This window comes from Carassius auratus, chromosome 37 (assembly GCF_003368295.1).
Source record: "Carassius auratus strain Wakin chromosome 37, ASM336829v1, whole genome shotgun sequence".
NCBI lineage: Eukaryota > Metazoa > Chordata > Actinopteri > Cypriniformes > Cyprinidae > Carassius > Carassius auratus.
The window spans coordinates 9,376,849-9,398,170 of NC_039279.1; the positions used below are offsets into that span (position 1 = coordinate 9,376,849).

The following is a 21,322-nucleotide window of genomic DNA, read 5'->3' on the forward strand; positions in this document are numbered from 1 at the left end:
ATATCCATCCAGTCTGTTATCAATAAATATATGAAACTGCCTTAGGGTTTTGTGCAAATTTAGAGTAAAACAAAGTAGTACTTTGAACTACTATATACTGCAATGCTATTTACTATTTATTAGAGTGCTAAAAAAAGTATAACTATTGTACTGTTCTTATGACTGAATTGATAATGCTGTTGACCTTTTCAAATTCAGGGGTGGATTTGTCATTTGTAAACTTCCACATGGTAAGATTTTCATTTATCACATGATACAATGTAAAGCAATGGCACTGACTTTATTTGATACAGCACTGACACCCACCTATTTGACCTCTCTGATGGGCTTCTTGATCACATAACCTTTGGTTCCTCTTATGGATGTTGCGATATACCGGTGATATTAACAATTGTCGATATCATGATATCGTAGTGGCATTTTGCCAAATCTGTGTTGTGCCGATGCGTAGTTTATTTTCAAACCAAAGCGTAAATACATGTAAAAAAACGTATCCTTGTGGCGCGGCTGATACAGAAGAAAATACGCCATCTGTGTACAGATCAGATTTGCCAAAATGGCACTACGCTGATTTGGAAAGACACAGATGAGAGGAAATTGTTGAATAAAGTCATTATTTTTGTTTTCTTCGTGTACAAAAAGTATTGTTGTCGCTTCGTAAAATTACGGTTGAATCACTGATGGCAGATGGACTATTCTGACGATGCTTTTCGTACTTTCCTGGACCTTGACACTGTTATTTATTTGGCAGTCTATGGGACAGACTCAAGCATACTAGTTTTCATTCAAAATATCGTAGAAGATAAGTGAATAATGACAACATTTTCATTTTGGGATGGAGTATCCCTTTAAGTATCCCTTTAAGCTGGTTAAAGCATTTTTTCTTCAGCTGGGTTAAAAATAATAATAACAATAATAATAATAATAAAAAAAAATTTTGTTGGTATATTTAGATGTTTGATTGCTTTTTCCCCATTACTCAGCAATTGTAATCATCAAAGATCATATGTCCAGACGAGTCCAGCATAAATAAGCCAGTGTGGGTTTGTGTAATAGTGGACTGGGATGGGGTGGGTGGGGTGTGTTACAGTCTCGTCGTCGTCAGTAAAAGTTTACCCACACGCTGGGAGGAGGAACCATTCCCCTCGCCGGCCGACCCACAGAAGACACATTTGAGCTCAATTCTCCCTCTCCTCTGCACAGCCTTTCCCTCAGATATGCTCAGCACAGAGCGGATTCAACACACTACATCAGGAACTAAACACGGACCTCGAAAATAGCACATCACAGGTACGTGGACGTTACATTTTACTGAAATATATGAACATGTGAGAAAATAGGCTCGTGGATGAGGCTTTCTTGTAGACCCAGCAGTATTAAACGCGATTTCAGCTTCTGGCGTTAGTAACGCTGACCCGTTCAATAAACATGAACTTGCGAGATAACGGGCTCCTGCATCTGTCGTCCCGTAGGCTAATGTCCCTGCGTCTATCACGGAATAAATGACCGCGGATACCGCTGGAATGATCTTGAGGACTGAGAAGAATTGCATCGATGATTATCAGCTAATTTGTCGCGTTCGTCTGTGTAAAAAAAATAAATAAAAAATACTTCAGAGGGCAGACAGCTTGCTTCTCGACTGTGAATTGTGTGCTCAGGGGTCGGGCGCAGTGCGTAAGATGTGTGCTACATCAGAGAAGTAAAGGGTGAAATGAGCAGATTGTGTCGTGCAGAGGAAGGATGAGCTTCATATAAACATGTCATTACAACTTTGATGTCAAGTTATGTGCACATGGATTCACTGTATACAATTACAAAAGTGCTCAAATCCACAGCTTATAACAACTGTTTCTTTTTTTAATGCTCCAAACATTCATTTCGCTATACATGCACTCCATGTATTTGGTGTATCCAAAATAAATTATAAAATGTAATTAAAATGTGAGTTTTAATATATATATAAGTTTATATATATATTACATATTAACAAGTTTTGTTTTAATTGTGTTTTCAAACTTTTTAATAACCATAAAAGGCAGATTAGCCGTCTTGTTTTGGTGGTATATTTTTATAGCATCGTAATTAGCTGGTTAAGTGGATTTACTTATTAATACGTATTCAAAAATTCATTAATGGTTCATTCATAAATTCGTGAGTTGTAACCTTCATGTTGTGGAAATACAATCCGGGAGACAGAAGACAAGACAACAAATGCAACGCTGAAAATGGGCGTGGCTATTGTATACGATTGTTTAACAACATCAAAAAAAAATATAAGTAGCTTATTTAGCATTATTTGAAACTTTATTATACAGCAGACAGCCTATGTCAGGTTACTTAGTTCTTAATTTGACTGGGGGCAATCTGACAACTTGTGTGGTGCAAGATGAAGTTGGCATTCCTGACAACAAACAGTGTGCTTATGGCCTCAGTCTGAATGGAGATCAGGCAGCTTCTATTGGCTGTGTCAGCAGTTGTTGATAAACTGTTCAGACTAACAGCCTCCTGTTGTGTTGTCACTGGCTGGATAGTGAATAACATCAAAGAGCATGTGTTTCACGTGCAGAGGAAGTGACCTGTGTGAGCTCGCGGCACGCAAAGAGTGAGGTGCGAGGTCAACAACTTTGTGCCGGATGGTAACTCCACTCAATTGGGAAGCGACTGTTTAAAAGTAAAGCTGCTTTTGGTGGTACTTTTGACCTTGACTTGTGTAGATGCCAGCAGAGCAGACAAGTTTGGTTTAGAATCAGCCATTATTTGTGTGAAGTGATGTTTTGTGATTAGAGTGAAATTGGAACAATGTATAACAGGGCTTTTGATTGCCAAGGTCCTGCTTAGACACTGTTGGAAAGGAACTATTGAAGCAGGTCTGTCCTCGTGTGGTTTACAGATTTTTGTTTTCAAAAGCAAGAATTTTGTGGTTACATAAAGCTGTGGAGGTTGGAAGCTGTTGTCAAAGGCGATGAAACTAAACAAATGGTCAACCACAAGAAAAATGTGAACATGTCAAGTTGAGGCCAAAAGGATCACATGTTCAAACAGCGGTGAAAGACAGCTGATAGACTAATATACAAAGACTATTAAGATAACTATAATGTTAACGAATGATATTGTCTTGTTTATTATAAGTGCACACTTGCATATTGTAGTATGTTGCTTTAAATGCGGAAGCTCTATAAAATAGTGTGGGTTCTTATGTTTATGTTTTTATCGTTCATCAGCTTGGAAAAAAAAATCATAAAAAGGGATTCCAAGATTATCATTAGTTATTGTTATAATTATCGTTCTTGCTGTGAACGGGCCTTTGGCCTACATCACATGTATTGACATTCTTCACTCTCTAGAAATCGTGTCGTCTAGTGAAAAATCCATATTGATTGACCGCTACTCTAGAGAATTATTTCACACAACTTTACCTTCATCAAGTAACACGGAACTAGGAGCATGTACATTCAAAGCTGTCTACTTAAGTATTCTTTAAGTCTAAAGAAAGGGGAGGGCAACGGAAGGACAAAAGAGGAAGAGAGCTGAATCACAGAGCATCACTTATCTAGTGGTACGTGGAGAAAGGCTGGAGTCTGTTTCCTGGAATTGGGGAAATCTGCTGATACTGCTGGTGCACACACAGTTGGACACAAAAGGGAATTTTGGATGAATTAAGCGGTGAGGGCTGTTCATTACTGAACAGACTGATGACATTATTCTTTCCTTGTTTAAAATAAACTGCTCAGTTAATCATTCAGATGTATTAGAGAGTAATTTCAGTGGAATTTTGGGCTCTTTACAGTGGTGTGGTGTTTTTATTTTAAAGTGTAGTTTCATTTGTGAACATCCTTTGAGCATACAAGTCCTCGTTAATAGATATTAGTGAATAGAGGTATCTCATACAGAAAACAATTAATATGCTCACAAACTCCTTTGTAGTAGCATAGGGCAAGTCATTTCATAGGTTCATGTGCAGATCGTGAATGTAATCTCATTTATTTCGTAGTAAATATTTGGCCATTGCTCATTTAAAGAACAGATGGCATCAATATACGTTTATTTTCAGTTCTTGTCTACGGGGTAGTGGAAACAAAACATACACAAAGAACTTCAGACACTGCATTTGAAAATGTTGAAAACAAATTTTAAGATGGTAAAATATAAAAGCCTAAAAAAAATACCCCCCTCCTCCATTTTTTTGTTGTTGTTGACTTTTTTGAAATTCTTCTCAGAACAATTAATTAAAAACATAAGTTTATATACTACTAAAGTACATTGATCAATTACAGTAGTCTGAGTTTATGCATATTGCTCGAAGTTACAGTGCAATAACATTGACAAAGAACAGCTTTCCCCCCCAAATCCCTTATGTAATGCATAGTAATGAAAAATGGTGGGGCAACAATTTAGCTTCTTTAAGATCAGAAGCTTTTTGGTTGTGATACACATTTAACAAGCAAAGTACAACCATCTGCAGATGAAACTGTGCAATGAAATAGCAGCCAAATGGTAATTAAAAGAGATTCAGGGTAAAGGATTGGTATATAGCCCTTGCGTATGATGAAGTCATACATTAGAGGCCTTAAACTCATATGGAAAACAGATGGACTGCTGAACTTTCCTATATGCTCCTGTATGGATTCTTCTGGTCAAATCCATTAGCCAGAGATGATTAAGCTCAGGGGAGGAATAGAAACCGATAAGGACCAGTTGCCAGCCTTTTGTTTTTAGTTTTCTTGATTATAACAGCAACCTTCTTCACTGAAGAACATGAGCAGAAGTAGCACTGCATATTATGTGTTGTTACTTGAACTTAGGCTGTTATTTTGCCATTGCAATTTCAGTCTGTAGTCACCAAGTTTTCCTCTCTGTGCTCTTTAACACAGTGCTGTTTGTTGAAACGTCTCTAAGCTTCTTCCCCTTCATTTGAGATCATATTCTTTGGCAGGATAAGAGCGTAATTAGCAGAATGCTTATGTATGCCAGTCCTTTGATCAGAGTGTTTTTAACTGATAAACCTTGTCACTGTCATCTCTCTGTGAGTCAAGTCTCCTTACTCTAATAATGCACAGCCACAGGGTTAATTCATTTGGAATCCTGTCGTGAATAAGTCATACTTATCCTCAATGTTAAGAAAATAAATAAGTCATATTCTGTTTTTGATTGTTGCTTTTTATAAACATGCAGTTGTAGATGTCCTTGGTCAAATCTTTGAGCCAAGGCCTAACACAACCGCTTTTTCTCACTGATAAATTGTTATAATATAGTTCTTGTATCATATTCCTCAAGGCCTTTGTGCTGTCTATCGTAAACCAAGAAGATTGAGGTACAAATCATGATTGTCTCAAATGACACTGAGTAATATCACCCATTAGTGACAGTCACAGACACATATTTTAATAGACATATACATTTTGATTAGTTTTATTGGTCATTCAAGTCCTGAAAATTTTGCTCAGGTTAAAGTGCCACATTACTAAACATTAAACACAGAGAAGCAGTTGACTTTGAAAGTACAGTACCTTCAAGCATTGATACAAAGATCCCATTTGAGCTGACACATTTCAGAACTGAAAGAAAAATGGCACTTTTTAGTTAGGTTTAAATGATGAGCAAATAAACTTACCCAGCATGGCCCAATAATCAAATTTCTTTAGGAAACTTCTTTGTTTTAAATCTGATCAAAGAAATTGTATTCAGATGGCTTGTGGATCTAAATTTACACAATCTGTTGTAAATTTGCTCTGTACTCTACTAGTAAATTAGTAAATTAGTTTTTTTCAGGGTTGTAGAGCACACGAAGAACTGTGAATTGTACTGTTTGGCACTCTAATTAGTCCCAGGCTGGAAAAGCATGACTTCCTTCTTTGATGATCCTCTGGTCCTCCCACCAATTGAATTACCAGACTTTAAAAACATTTCTTTAGTGTCGCCAGTGACACCATACTTGTAGTCTATTGTTTGAAATCTCAAAGAAAGCAAAATGGTAATCTTCATGGCCACTGCTCAAACAAAACAAGAGCTGGTTAAAGTGATTTTCCTCAAAAGATGCAGCTTAGGTCTATCACATGTATATATATATATATATATATATATATATATATATATATATATATATATATATATATAAGCACTAAATTAATCCATACCTTTAAATAAATCTTTCTTCCTTTCCTCTTATTATTTACAGTACTTCTGCACTAGCTTTTGTAATGCTCTTAAAACTTATGCTTAAAATCAGTATTGTGGTGCTACTAATATTACTGACTATTATTTTTTCCATATTTCCACATTCCCTGCAAAAAGTTTGGGGACTGTACTGCTTTTTAATGTTTTAGAAAGAAGAATCTTACTTGCTTATCAAGGCCGCATTTATTTGACCAAAATACAGCAAAACACTAATATTATGACATATTATTGCCATTTCAAATGTAATCTAGTCTTGTCATGGCTAACCTGAATTTTTTAAATAAAATTATTAATTGTAATTGTAAAGGAACAGCACATTTTCATAGAGGTGTATTACTGTTGACACAAAACTAAGCCTAAATTAGACTAAATATGTTTCCGCTCTAAAAATATAACCACTTCAGAGTTACGTTTCCTTCTCATACCGTAGGTTGCCTGTAAGATTGTAATGCAATCTTATAAACTGGTTCGCATAGCAGAGAATGGAGACTATTGGAACATATCCCACTGCCTACAAGATGCCCTAAGAAGGATAAATGAATGGGTGAACTGGGGATGGAGATATATTGTGTAGATGTTTGCCAGTACATTATAGGCTACTTGTTTAGAAACAAAGTAAAATTCTATTGATGGCCAATGCGTGACAGAATAATGATATTTAGATCCCCAAATCCACTCTGGTGAAGTTTTTCCCCACTGTTTTGGCTCTGTCCTCTCAGTATTTGTGTCTTGCTGACATGCTCATTGAAGTCCTCCGCCTCATCTCTTGAAACGTGCACATCCTCAGGAAGCAGAGGTCAACGGTGGTGATGTCACATTGTTTACGATGAAGAGCCTGTCGTACACATGTGTGAACACGTGCCTGTTAAGGGACTGTGTAGGAGATCCATGTGGATGGACTGAACAATGAAGGGGTGAGGCTCTGAAAGAACTTTTTATAGGACAGGGTGGACAGTGGATTGTTTGTTATAAAACATGTTTTCTTGGTTAAACATGGAGACTCAGAATCCCTATTTACATCTGACTCAGTGAAAGAGATGTCGCCGTGTCATGCCCTTATGTGCATGTTTATGGCAGTTATTAGTCAATTTGTGAGGAGACATTAGTCTGATGAGGTGGCTCGTCATCTGTTGCAGTTGTTCTGTCAACATGAAATCAAAAGTGACCTTATTTACTCTCTAATGCATGTTCCTGGTCTTATTATGCACAATTCATTGGTTCATGTTATTTGAAAGAAAACTAAATGTTGTCTTTGTAATCCTTCATCAAAATGACATGCAAGTCCATGTTACTGTTTTATCTTCTTTCTCCACTTTTTACACTGGCCAGTCAATTCCCAGTTAATGGACTTCAGGTTTGGTGTACATCTTAGTCACACTTTGCAGAATAACTTTGATAAAAGTTGAGCAAAAATACAGTTTATTATCGGATTCTGAGTGAAAATACACCATGTCTTTTTATTAGGTCCTCTCTTTTGGTCTGTTTTCTTTCACAAACACATACCACAAATCTGACTAAGTCTAAGAATAAAGAGTTGACACCAAACTGTCATGGCGGCAGCTCTAGACTCCGCAGGGCTGCTGGTGAGGGGGGCGCAAGCCAGGCGGGCCAGATCTAAAAATGTGTGATTCATTTATGAGGGAAGGCAGATCTGGCTCCGCAGGCATACCTTGCAGTCTATAGAGGAAAAGAGTTCAGTCTCGACTGAGGCCCACAGCCTTTATGGGTTTTATCTTTAGCATTTAGCTGCAAATAAAGGATTTTACAGGAAGTGAATGGCACAAAGAGGTGGTCCTCAGCGTTTATTGCTGGAAAAAAAGATCTAAATGTTCTCGATATCTGAGTGGAATCAAATGATTCACTGTTATTGTGGCGTTTTGGCTCAGAAAAACCTCATGACATCACTGGTCTGCCTCTGCTTTTGTTCAGTTTTAGCCTTCGACATGTGTAAGCCATAAAAGCAGGTCATTAATAAAAAAAAAAAAAAAAAAGCAAAAGTAGTGTAGATCACGTATCTGCAATGTTATGAATTTACTCATGCTCTAAGAGACAGTTTGTCATTGTTAAAACTTCAGCTGTGCTCTGACGCAGGCAGATATTTCTATGCCATTTGAAGTCTCCATGGACCTGGCTTGAATTGTTTCCACTTTTTGCCCAAGTTGTAGGCTTTTGTATTGTGTTTTGTTGCTATGGGATGAAGAAGCACATATTGTGGGGCCTGAGGTTTTTATTTTTTTATTTCATTTATTAATATTTTTGTTATATTTTCAAATCATTTAAGTCAAAAGTACTATAGAATTTAATTTGGACAGTTAAATTAATTAAATTCAAATCTTTTAGTGGTTGGTTTGTCTACTTTTTGCATGCAGCGGAAATTGCAATCACCTTTTCTTCCCTGTTGTGATGTAAATATAGTTTGCTTGGATGTCCCGCCCTTGATCCGGTGCACACCTCATCAGAGAAGAGATTTTGTTGCGAGAGCAAGGGGAAGTTTTTAATTAAAGATTATGCTGGCACATTAATTTAAAAATAATGATATGCAAAAATGAATTATTTATAATAAACACGCCAATATTCCACAAAAAAAAAAGATTATTTTAATGACAGCAGCACATCAGCTGACATGAACTACACAAGTTTGAGTAAAACCTGATGATCATGTTATCCATCCAAGTTATAAACAAACTCAAATATGAATGTGTGTGTTTGCAGGTGCACTCTTAAATATTTCTGAAAGCCATAGCTAATGATAATGGATGGCACTGATAAAACTCGCACTAAGGGTTTTCCCTGTGGCAGAACAGATGGGAAATATACCTTCCTCTTTTTTTGTTTGTGCTGAATTTCGTCTGTGTAAGGAAACATAAAGAGGTAGAGGAAAGGAAAAAAAGAGCATTATTTTTGGTGCTTCTTTTGACCTCTGTGTGTACTAGAGGATGCTGTGAGAGGCAGTTGTCTCCAAGGGCCTTTAATGGTGAATATGGATCAGTCTGGAGTATCTGGGTTGGAAAGTGTGAAAATGCGAAAGTCATATCTCTGCTAACTGCTTCCTTCTACTTCTGACAAACAGCATTTAGATCAAAACAGACAAGTGTTTCAGTAAATATAGCGGCATGAAATGCTTATGCTTTTGTTTCATCATGTGAATGTATAGTGGCATCAGTAAAAGCTCAACCCGTGACTTCTCACCAACATGTAAGCTGTCACCTCATTTGTTACCTCTTTCACCGTCAAAACTCAGTCCCCCAGCACTAATGGGTTTGAGGAAATCATATTGGCATTCTGTGAAAGAGAATGCTGTACCCTACCAGCCTGACCTAATATTTTGATGTACTTCCTGATACTATTATTTGGTTTATTTGGAACTGATATTAAATATGTATATTAAAGTAATCTTGAAATTAATTAATCATATTAGCAAAACTGTGTATCGACTCTTTAAGAATAAAATAGCCATGTATTTTCCATAAATGATTCGGTTTTAGCTTGTTTTATCAAGATTACATAATCATGTGAGAACATTCAGCTATTGTGGAAGTCTCAGCTTTAGTTTGGACTGTACCCTCTGCAGATCAAAGAAATAACTGTAATGCTTCTGATGGTGGGAGATTGCAGGCAATTTTGTTTTGTGCGTCTCTCTCTGAATGTGTGTGCAGGTTAGGTAACCTTAGGACACTTCCATTTCTGTCTTTTCAAGGCAGGTTTTGTTATTTGCGACCAGTGTTGGGGAAAGTTACTTTTAAAAGTAATGCATTACAATATTGCGCTACTCCCCAAAAAAGTTAATTATTACGTTACTTAGTTGATTTTTATGGAAAGTAATGCCATACGTTACTTTTGCGTTACTTTTTAAATATGAGCAGGGCTTGATTGTTTTTAATATAAGAAGTTCTATTTATAGCAAATGTAAAAGCCCTTTCACACCAAAAAGTGTAAAGAATAAACCTCAGGCTGAAGGAAAAGTAAATGAACTCTGTACAGTAGCAGACAGGAGAAGAAGATTCAACAGTCTTCAGCAATAAAAAAAAAAAACAATGAAGCACAATTGTTAGTTTATCTAAAGTCATTTTTGCTTATTAGTATGGTTGAACTGGATCATCAAAGGACAGCAGCAAAGTTAATAAAATGGAATTAGATACATTTGTGTTATTTAACATTTAATTATTGCAGGTTTGTGTCATATTTTAAGTTTGCATGTTTTAATTCATTTTGATGAATACTAACTCTAAATTATTTTGTGAGTAGGATGAATTAATACACATTCACATTTAGTCTAGAACTACATCCTCTTCACACAGTGCACACAACGCCTCTGTACTTCTGATTTCTCTCAGTATGGGGACTGGAGACTCGTCGGTCAATAAATGGAAAAACAAAGAAACTGGCGTTACTTTTTTGAAAAAGTAACTCAGATACTTTCCTGTAAATTAAAAAGTAATGCGTTACTTTACTAGTTACTTGAAAAAAGTAATCTGATTACCTAACTCGAGTTACTTGTAATGCGTTACCCCCAACACTGCTTGCGACACTACAGTAAGCTCTTGCTTTACTAGTGGGCCTATTACTATTTATTCTGTTGCATGTTCACATTAATGCTGATTTATGCAATTTGGTTTCATCACACTTTGAATTACAATCATTGTAATCTAGATTTTTAGTAATGTAGCTGATATTTTCCATCCCTTACCCAAAAATGTATCAGTCAGACTTCACACACAGACACACACACACACTTTTTGCACTTAGATACACATTAAAACATTATTTAGTAGATTTATTAAACTGTTTTGCTCACAGGGGCAGTTCTGCCAACATTACAGGTGATTTCGGGATGTATCCTTGTAGATTCAAAGATTCAAACAGAATCAAAACAAACTGCTTTGGAGCTACTTCTAATAATTACATATTAGAATTTACTAAGGTTTATGTTTTTAATGAATGAAATTGCTAATTGTCGTCTTATTCAAATTATTAATCATCAAAAAATCTTATTAGAGTCTTTATTACTACTGCTTGTTTGCTAGAGTCAGGATTGTGGCTTGAGATTTTTTTAAACATTCCACACCTAGGTAATTTGAAGATTCTGAGCGTGAGGTACAGTAGTCAGTCATCTGGAGAGAGAACAGAGGAAAGAGGAGAAGACGGGACAGATGGGAGAAGAGAAGACTGGGTCAGTGGATAGACAGACCGACAGCTATACAAATCGTTTCTCTTGTGGCTAGATAGGACCTTTTTGTTTTGGCTGTGAGCAGCAATCCTCTTATGAAAAAGACTGTGAAAGGGAATCATTTTAACTTCATCTCTCTCTCTCTCTCTCTCTCTCTCTCTCTCTCTCTTTTTCTCTCTCTCCCTCCCCTCTGTCCCGTTTTCTTTCACAGCGATGGCCTCTCCTGTGCAGCTGTTCATGAGCTTGCCTCATCTGGACTAGGAGCAAAATTCATCTGAAACTCACACGGACACACACACGCGCACACACACCACTAAAAGCAAAAACGCATCGCTTAGCCATGTACAGCGTGGAAGACCTTCTCATCTCTCATGGATACAAAGTCCCTCAAAGGAACAGCAACAATGTCCCTGTCTCACATTCGTCTTCCCCCCACCCGGCAACCTATGAGAAATGTCTGCCGAAGCGAAGCGACAGCCGGTGTGAAATCGCTGAGAAGCGGAAAGGACACATCGGCGTGAACGGCTATGAGGGGGACCATGTTTACAGCAGCGGAGGCATCAGACAAGCTCCTGCCGGGGGATTCCCCGGTGACGCCGAGAACAGGGTCAGGAAGCAGAGGACACAAGACATGGACAACGGGAACCTAGGAGATGGACGTTTGCCAGAAGACAGCCTGACCACGGACAGTGGGTGAGTTGTGCTGGTGAATAGTTTTTGACCTCTTCATCTTCTGCCCCGCACTCTTGTCTTGCTGTTGTCTTTCCTTCTTTTTCATTCGTCCCTTTGATCTGAGGTATAAGCTGTCTTGCATGATGAAGAGTGTTACGTAAAGGTATAGGAGCTGTCAAGGACTTCCCTTTCGCACCAGGACAGATCCCAATTTAACCCTTTGCTTTTTTTATTTCTCCCCTGTCACCTTTCTCTCTCCATTTCTTATTTTTTGTTTGCACTTTCTTTCATCCTCATCTCATCTTCTGAAATCTTTTTACTTCCTACATTTTCATGTTTCCTCAGTCTCACTCATGTCCCTGCGCTCTCTCCTACCTCACTCTCCCTGTAGCTGATGAATTCATTAACTGTGTTTAGTAGGTTTTGCAGTGCGTTTTTATTTCCTCTTATTTCACTCGGGACCATAGTGGAAGAAATACAAGTGACGTCAGAAAGCCCGCAGCACCACCTACTGAGCATGCTTAGTTCTGCAGGCAGAGCCAGCAGTAAACTACATGTCCCATGAGCCCCTTGCCAGATCAATATTCCATTCCTTATAAGAATCTCTTATATAACACCATTATTAATAAAACATTATGAATATAGCTAAATTTGAATATCTGCATTTGCCAGCCATATTGTCACAGAGCAGCTTCAGAGATTAATATGTTTTTTTTTTAAAAAGATCACAAGAGAATGCTTCTTTTTCCATAGGAACAGTTTCATTTTTTCTTTATGCATGTAGATCAGTAAGTCATAATGGCTTCGTGCCATAGATTTTCAAGATAGATAGACAGACAGACAGACAGACAGACAGTGTGACAGTTACTAAGCAAGATTATCCTTCCATGAGTGCAGGTCAGGATTGTTTAACATGCAGATCGTATGCTATCTCTGCTGCCAAGATATTGGATGAGAGAACAGACCTTCAGTGCTGACTCAACGGTTTGCACCAAACAAGCTAGTCATGTTTCTGCTTAAGAGAAACTGCCCATTTATCTTAGTTTGTTTGCACCATTAAAGCTACCCAATTTATTGGGCCTTAGAGGGTATCTACTTTCTTGACAACACTGTGAAGATACACTTTGTCCTCTTAGTTTTGTGTTGATCTGATGTTGCCTGTGTGCTTGCATGGCGGGATTTATACTCAAATGTGTTTAATGTTATCCAGTTTTTGCTTGTCTCACCTAATTCAGTGGTTCACAACTTTGCTTCTGTATGTTTTTAATGCAGGTTTTTTGAGACCCACAGAGGAATACATTCTCAGCCTAGATCTGAGCAGGATGTTTCCTACTGGCGAAGAAGAGGTCAGGACTTTAGTGTGCTTTTGGATTATGCAGACTGCAGGGATCCACGCGGAAGTGGACGAGGTGTTCCCAACAAACAGCAGAGACCAGAATCTGCCTTAAGCACAGAGGAACATAACCGTGAAAGACTACGGCGGGCAGAGAGTGCACGTGCCAGGGAGAGAGAGATGGCTCTGCACCAGTGGAGAACTGCAGCTGAAAGGAAGTACCAAAGTTTGGGAACAGAGGAGTGGCATCCAGTGACCAGCACGAGCCGTCAACCATCTGAAAATGAGGTGGCACAAGAGCAACGCAGGCCACGGACTGCAGAAGGAGCCGTTCCACACAGAACCAAAAACAAGTCCCAGTCACTGCCCAGAATGGCTCTGCAATCTGAAAGCCTCCAGTACGTCAGCATACCAACTGCTGGGCAAGAATCATATGGAAGCTATAAGTTAAATGGCCACCATGCACGAGACCCTCATGGACGGCATCTTAATGATGGGGAGAACAGGCAGAGGTGGACTGACCGATCAGGTGCACAGTCTGCACCACTAACAAAACCAAGATCCAGCCGACCTCTCAGACCTCCATCTTATGAAGTGCACCAGCAGATGCGTGGCAGCGCAGAGATACTCACAGGCGAGCTTGCCCCTCGTCCCAGAGACAGAACTCCACTGCCCTTCTCAAGGCAAGAATACATTGTACAAGAACTCGCTGGACCTGGTGTGGACCCCCCCGGTTATATCCCCCCTCCAACTTACAGGAGGCAGCCTGTAGTTAACAGAGGACACAGAACTTATCCTGTCTCGATGGGTAACCACCAATATAGATGTGACTCATATATACAGGGATCTGCAATGACAGAAGTGCAGGAATGGTTTATCAGGCAGACTGGGATGGCTTGGCCCGACCATTACAGAGACGGAAAAAGAAGTATGCCCTGCAGGAGACAGGCATATCCAGGCTACAGTGAAGAACGGATGAGTAATGTTCAGTACATTCCCTTTAATGACCCTCGTGTCAGACAAGTTTCAGGTGCAGAGATAGATGGAAACTCGCTGACAGATGCAGACAAAATCAGAAACATCAGAAATGAGATTCCGATCGATGTCTTATCTGAGAAGTCTAACGACGGTGCCTTTCCTCTCACAGAGAAACCCTTTGACCGCACTGAACCAAGTCAAAGCAATATTAGTGACTCTATTAATGAGGACAGTATACAAAAGGAAGTGCTTAAGGAGACAGAAAGTTCAGCCACGTTACCTGACCAAAACTGCAACAGGCATCCAGCTACCCAGGGAAATATAGTTGCTCTTCAGATGACGATGCAGCAGAATTCAAACCAGGGTTTAATTGAGACAGTGACACAAGTAAAGACATTTGAGGCAAAGACTGTGTCTGAGAACAAGAAAAGCTCAAAGAAAAAGCTCAAAGAGACAATGTTCTGCCTGGTTTCTGTCCCTATTAGTATACAAGCTAACAAAAGCGTTTCTGACCCAAATAACAATGAAAAAGTGACTAACTCGACAGAAAACACAGTGGTGCAGCACGACGACCAAAACCTTTTAAAAACATCACGCAAAGAGACACAAATACTGTCCGGCAGCTCCCCATCTATTAAAAAATCCCCTCTGAGGAAAGAGATTGTAGATACTAGGTCACTAAATACAATCAAAGACAATGAATTGTTCTATGCAGAATCCTGGCCTGGAGATCATTACAAAAACCAGGAAACTCAGACGGGTTCTCCGGAAGTTTCCAGAAATACCCATCCTCTGGCAAATGACCATTCTTCCCCTCACGCAATCACTTCTAATGTAGGTGAAACCAACTGTAGTGCCAACTACGGATATCCCATGATAGGTCAAAAGGATCTCAACCCTTCCAGGAACAGTGCATTCTCCAGGACTAGGAATGTGAGTAGTTCAAATATAAGGAGCCCGACTCTACCCCAATCAGCATCAAATCCATCATCTCCAGACCGTCAGCCTTTGCTGAGAAAGACAAATGAAACAGCAGATTCGCAAGAAGTTTTTGGACAGTTCTTGCTAAAGCCAGTGAACAGACGCAAATGGGATGCCATTGGGGAGCTTGAGTCTTTTAATAAGGAGATACAGGATCATACTGGGAAGCATCCAAGTGCTGATCAGAATATAGAGCAGCTGGATGAAGCATTGAACAGTATTCTGGAGCTGAGTGACACAAACAGAGAAGTCATTTACACAAGACAAGAAACCACCCCACTTCACTTGAAGAAGGACACTCACCAGCAGTCACATATAGTGCAGGTCACAGAGATGCAAATGAAAAGCAATAACTTAAATGTATTGTGTGATTCAGGGAACAGAGGACATCCAGAATACAAAGGAATAATAAGTTCCTTGTCCAATGCAAAGGTGAACCTGGACAGCCAGATGCAAGAGATACCTGTCACCAAAATGAATAATTATGCCAACTTTGAGATTATGCAAACGGGGAATGCTGATTCGGCAATACATCGGCAGGATATCCCAGTGCCGAAGGAGTGCTTGCTTAAGGATGTTGGTTTAACAGTATACACTGCCATTCCAGACACTGTGACCTCTGGATCTCCTACATGCTTGAGTCCTGAGTCGCCTATGTTAACCAGCCCTTCAGACAACTCAGAGATGTGTGAGACTTTGCAGATTACGTCATCAGACAGTAGTGGAGATTTGAGCAGACACAGCCCAGAGTTTGCTGAATGTACTCAAAGCTTGAACGATAATAATGCCTTCAACTCCAAAGCCTTCAACAAGAAGGAAGCTAGGAGAGGAAACACAGATGTTACTAGATCGGGGAGGTCCTCGCGTATCGGTGTGATCAAGAGTCTCCATTGTAGGTTTAAGGCTAGTTATGAGGATGATGACGACAGTTTTTATTCAGATTATTTAAGCTGGAGTAATGAAAAGACCTTGGCAGATGAACATCTTGAGACTCTTTTGAGTCAAGAGAAGGCCAATAGTATGCAGACTGAAGACCTTAGTAAACTGTACCAAGTCCAGTGTGCCAAAGGCATTCCTGAAAATGAATCTATTGAACAACGGGCTGCCAGAATACTCGGCATTGCAGTGCCAGTTGAAGCCTTGGTTGTTGACCAAGTTGATGACAAACCGGTGGAAAGAAATCTGAAAACCACAGTTGCTGCAGAATTGGCAATACAAACCAAAGAGATGAGCTCAAATGAGGAGAAACGGAATGTAAGTAGAGAGTGTGAGGAAGTGCCAGATAGGTCTATGGAAAGTCATGGAGATATGTCAGAGGCAGTGCTTGGAGGGGATCCAGAGTCTGGAGAAGATTTACCTAGTGCTGAAAAGAACAGTCAGAGAGTCTCCTCAGTGCTGGAGCTGCCAGAGTTTCCTCCAAGTAACTTATGTTTGTCGCTTCCACTGACCGAGGATGAGAAACTGACTCTTAGTGTAGGTGGGGGAGACAGGAAGGAGACAGTTAATGCTGATATAATAGAAGTGCCACAGAACCACCTCCAGGCATTTTGCCCATCTCCTATGTCGCCCTCATTCACAAATGATCAACCATCCATGGAGTACACCATCCACGCAAAGGAAGAAAGCTCTCAGTCATTAGTGAGAACTATCACCAGGATCACCTTGGCCAAAGAGACAGACTTTGAAGAAAAGGGAGGAAAACTAAAAGAATCAGTAATAGAGGATGAAATGCTAGTGGAAGAGCACCAATACAGTGAGAATGCAGTCAAAGAAAACAAATCAGGTAAAGAGGATGAAAAGCTAGAGGAAGAGAACCAGTACAGTGAGAATGCAGTCAAAGAAAACAAATCAGGTAAAGAGGATGAAAAGCTAGAGGAAGAGAACCAGTACAGTGAGAATGCAGTCAAAGAAAACAAATCAGGTAAAGAGGATGAAAAGCTAGAGGAAGAGAACCAGTACAGTGAGAATGCAGTCAAAGAAAACAAATCAGTTAAAGAGGATGAAACACTAGAGGAAGAGAACCAGTACAGTGAGAATGCAGTCAGAGAAAACAAAGACATGAGCAGTTATATGCAAGAAGAGGATGAGCAAAAGGCTCAGGAGGAAGTTTCAGCTGAAGAGGTGATACTAGGAAGATCAAGGCAGCCACCAAAGTCAACAGCACGTCCAATCCCACAACCACGCAGTGGCATGGTAACAAAGAGAGAGATCACTCTGCCACAAGGATTTAACATGGATAATACAATGGCTGCAGTTGAGGATGATGACAGGCTGTTTATTTCAGGTCAGTACACTGAAGTCCAACCAAGTTTGTAAGGCTGACAGACTGTATATACAGTAACTGTACACTCCTGGGCTAGCTAGCTAAATAAATTAATACATAAACACAATTGGTCAAGCCCCAAAAAAATTCAAATGCCGTTAAAAAGCACAAATTACTGAATGGCACAAATTACTTGTAAGGAAATGAGTAAGAATGTAGCAAATGCACTTCCTTAGAAAACATCAAAGATAAAATGAGGTTTTTGTTTGATTCAGAGCGGTTCAGCAGAGTTGTGTGGAGTGATGAATCATGTTAAAACATGACTTGCATGATTATACACCAGACCAGTAGCTTTGAAGATCTGGTGACAAATACAACAAGGAACGCATCTCCACAGTGAAGCATGGAGGAAGATGCTGGTCCTGGTTAGCTGCTTCACTGTGAAAACTCAAAAGATGCTATGGAGTGTGAAAGAATAATGCAGAATGGCTTGCTTCCCACAACTGAAATGTTATTTTTCAACAACAACAACAGCAAAAAAAAAATGATCCTGCCCACACTTCAAATACAAGTCCATCAGGCTCATGTTTTGTCCTGGTCAGAGTCCAGATTTGAACACTATAAGGTATATTTAAACTCCAACTAAGTGGGAGACATTTTTCAAGTACTATTCAATGGAATAACATTAACTCGTCTTCCTGTGAAAAGTAGTCTGCAAGAAAATAGGCAAAGGCTATCCCCTATCTGCATCTGTCCCTTTATCTGCAGTATTTGTGCAATTCTTGCTAGTTTCTTAAACAGTGATTTGTGGATAAAATGGTCTAAATATTTAGCCATTTTTGGCTTTGACCCTTTTTTTAGTCCACAAGAGTATATATATATATTTGGCTGTTGTTTGCCAGTCTGCTTTCAATATCAGTGTTGTTTTATATGCCTTTGTGATATTGATATTGATATTGTGTGAAGTCCACTCTATCTAGTGCCCTAGGAGAGGTCACCTTCAGCAAAGTATTGTATTGCATAACAGAAAAAAAGGACAGATACTCAACTTCTAGTGAAAATAGGGATTGATTTTATTATTATTATTATTATTATTTTATAATTATTACATATTCTGTAGCATTATGATCTGCCAAGCCACAATAACTTAAGAGCAATGAGCTATGTGGTTTTTCACCACAAGAGGGAAGCATGGTCTGATTTCCCATACTTTTTGCCTTGACAAATAAGCAAAGAATAGATATTATAATATATTATATTATATTTAAAAAAGTTAAGACTAAACTGATTTTAACAATCTGCTTTTCTGATAGAGATATATTGTAGTATATTGATGGTCCTTGAAATGTCCATTCTCTTGTTGTGGTTTTGCATGAAAAATGGCTAATATAACTTGTGTTTGTCTTCAGATGTATATGACCCCAGTCGCGTGGAGAGAGTCTGATCTTGGACACTGTCAAAGCAAACTCTGGGACCTTACTGCAATACATAATGTAAACAAACACAGAAGATCATAAGCAGGAAGATGGACTTCATGCCACATATTAAGAATCATTTTAAAAACTTCTATGGCCTGTTGATGGATGAGGTAGCTAAGTTGTTTATAAATGAGATATGAATGTATAATGTATATCAAGTAAAGCTCAGACATTACAGAAATAGCTACAATCAGTCTGTATAGACTTAATAATTTTCTCTGCACCAGCAAATGCTGGAGTTCTGTTGGACTTTCTCAGAACACAGTGGCATTGTGCCAACAGCGACAAGAAAGAAACAAAAGCTTGCACTTCTCATTTTCTGCAGGATTACCAATGAGAGAAAGGAAGAGGCCTTGATGTATTAAAGCAATGAATTGGACTGGTGAGGTAGCAGCTGAATCAGTGACATAACACTGTGCTTTTAATCACAAAGAAATATTTTTGTAAGAAATGTTAAAAGGAAAGCATTATTATCAGTTTTTGAGGTGGGAGAAACCATTTATTTCATTGTGGTAGAACTGCAATACAAAATGAATTTTTTTTTTTTTTATTTTATATATTTTGCAGTGGAATATAGGCTGCTTTTACCCAAATGATGCAGTTAAGAAGAAAACTAAACTGGGGCAAAGATTTAAGAATATTTTGTGTGAAAAACTCTTCAGCAACTTTAATCTTAAGTGCAGTGACTTCAGTAGTCAGTTTCCATAGTTATTGCTTTAAAATGACTCCCTTCATTCATTCATTTTTTTAAATACATGTGCATAAATATCTCATATGCAGTTTGAGCTTTTCAGAGTAGCAATCAGATCATGTCATCTCATCACAAAATGCAATCAAAAAAGACAAATCTATTTATTTTTATCAAGCTATCAACAATCTGTACAGATTAAAATATATTCAAAGAAGTGTTATTTTACTTTATTTGCTTGCTTACAATCATTTTGGATATATCATATCTGAATATGTATATTATCCTGTATTAATCTTACAATGAATGATTCTTTTATTGTGCCGTGTGGTGTGCTTTTTGTTGCACAAATGTCAGAAAGTGTTACATGTGTTTCTTCATGCACATACAAAGTATTCTGCATCTTAAGTCCATATCAGTTCTGAAAACTTACTCATATTGTGAGTATATCTACCGGATGAAGTGCTTATTAACTAATTTACCCTCATAATTGCTTAGTTACATTCTGTCATAACACAACATGCAAAGTTGAGGTGGACACAGTTCCTCAATTTTATTTATATCCATAAGATCCGAGTAGTGCAGTCCAGAGTGCACTAAAATTAATTTAGTAATTAGCACATTCAAAAACTGGAAATAGTGGCTAAAAACTCCAGAAGACTCATTGCTTCCATTTGCTCAGATTATAGTTATCGTTATGGATAAAGAGTGCAATACTATAATGTTATAGTAATATTATCATAAATATTTTCCAGTGTTTTTTTTTTAATAATAAACTGAATGAAATCAGATAGATGTTCTATAGTCAGTGGATGGTTTGAAAAAAATATATAGTATAGACGTAGCATTCATCACACTGATTTTTTGTAAGTTAGAGTCATGTAATTGCTGTAAGTAGTCCTTGATTGTTTCTACCATTTTGTACAATTTAGTTTTTCAAAAATGGATGATTATATTGTTGCATATAACGTATATGGCATTTAAAATCTTTTTCTATTTTCTTACAGAAACTGTACATGATTATTTTGTATTGGGTTGGAATTTTTTTGCCTTCTCTGCATGATATAAGAGATGTAAACTGGGGTCGTGAAAATGTTTTTCTGCATTTGGTACTACATTAAAAATGTATTCATCATATTACATTGTGCACATTTGTATCCTGATAAAAACAATATTTAAAATCAAAACAAGCTAATCTTTTATATATATATATATATATATATATATATATATATATATATATATATATATATTACAGAAAAGGAAGTATTTACTGTGCACCTCAGTACTTATGTCTTTATACTGGGTGAATGTGAATGAAATGTTTGAGAGGAAATGGAGATTGCTCATTATTAAACTCCTTGCATGGACTTTTGTTTTTATTTTTTATCTATTGGTTTGGGGGTGAAAAGTTTTTTCACTAGAAGTTGAGAATTTAGGTTTTGTTTCCATAACTAAATGAGGCTGACCTTGGGACCCCAGGCACATCTAAAATTATCATTTGTAAATTGTAACTGTTTTAAAATTTTCGGGAATGGATCTCAAAGGACTGTTGTTAGATAGCCATGATAATCAAACTGGTGTAAGG

At 38.2% G+C, this 21,322-nt stretch overlaps 1 protein-coding gene across 2 annotated transcripts; it reads left to right on the forward strand.

The window, feature by feature from the left end:
- Window positions 1–1,109: 1,109 nt before the first annotated feature.
- Window positions 1,110–20,921, forward strand: LOC113056114 (junctional protein associated with coronary artery disease-like). Of its 2 annotated transcripts, XM_026222614.1 has the most exons (5): window positions 1,110–1,290; window positions 11,244–11,344; window positions 11,553–12,034; window positions 13,286–17,589; window positions 18,978–20,921. In XM_026222614.1, exons 3-5 carry the CDS (start codon window positions 11,682–11,684, stop codon window positions 19,010–19,012), a joined length of 4,692 nt encoding a protein of 1,563 aa, XP_026078399.1. In that variant the 5' UTR covers window positions 1,110–1,290; window positions 11,244–11,344; window positions 11,553–11,681; the 3' UTR covers window positions 19,013–20,921. The 2 variants fall into 2 exon arrangements, with proteins under 2 accessions (XP_026078399.1, XP_026078398.1); XM_026222613.1 differs by lacking the exon at window positions 11,244–11,344.
- Window positions 20,922–21,322: the final 401 nt, after the last annotated feature.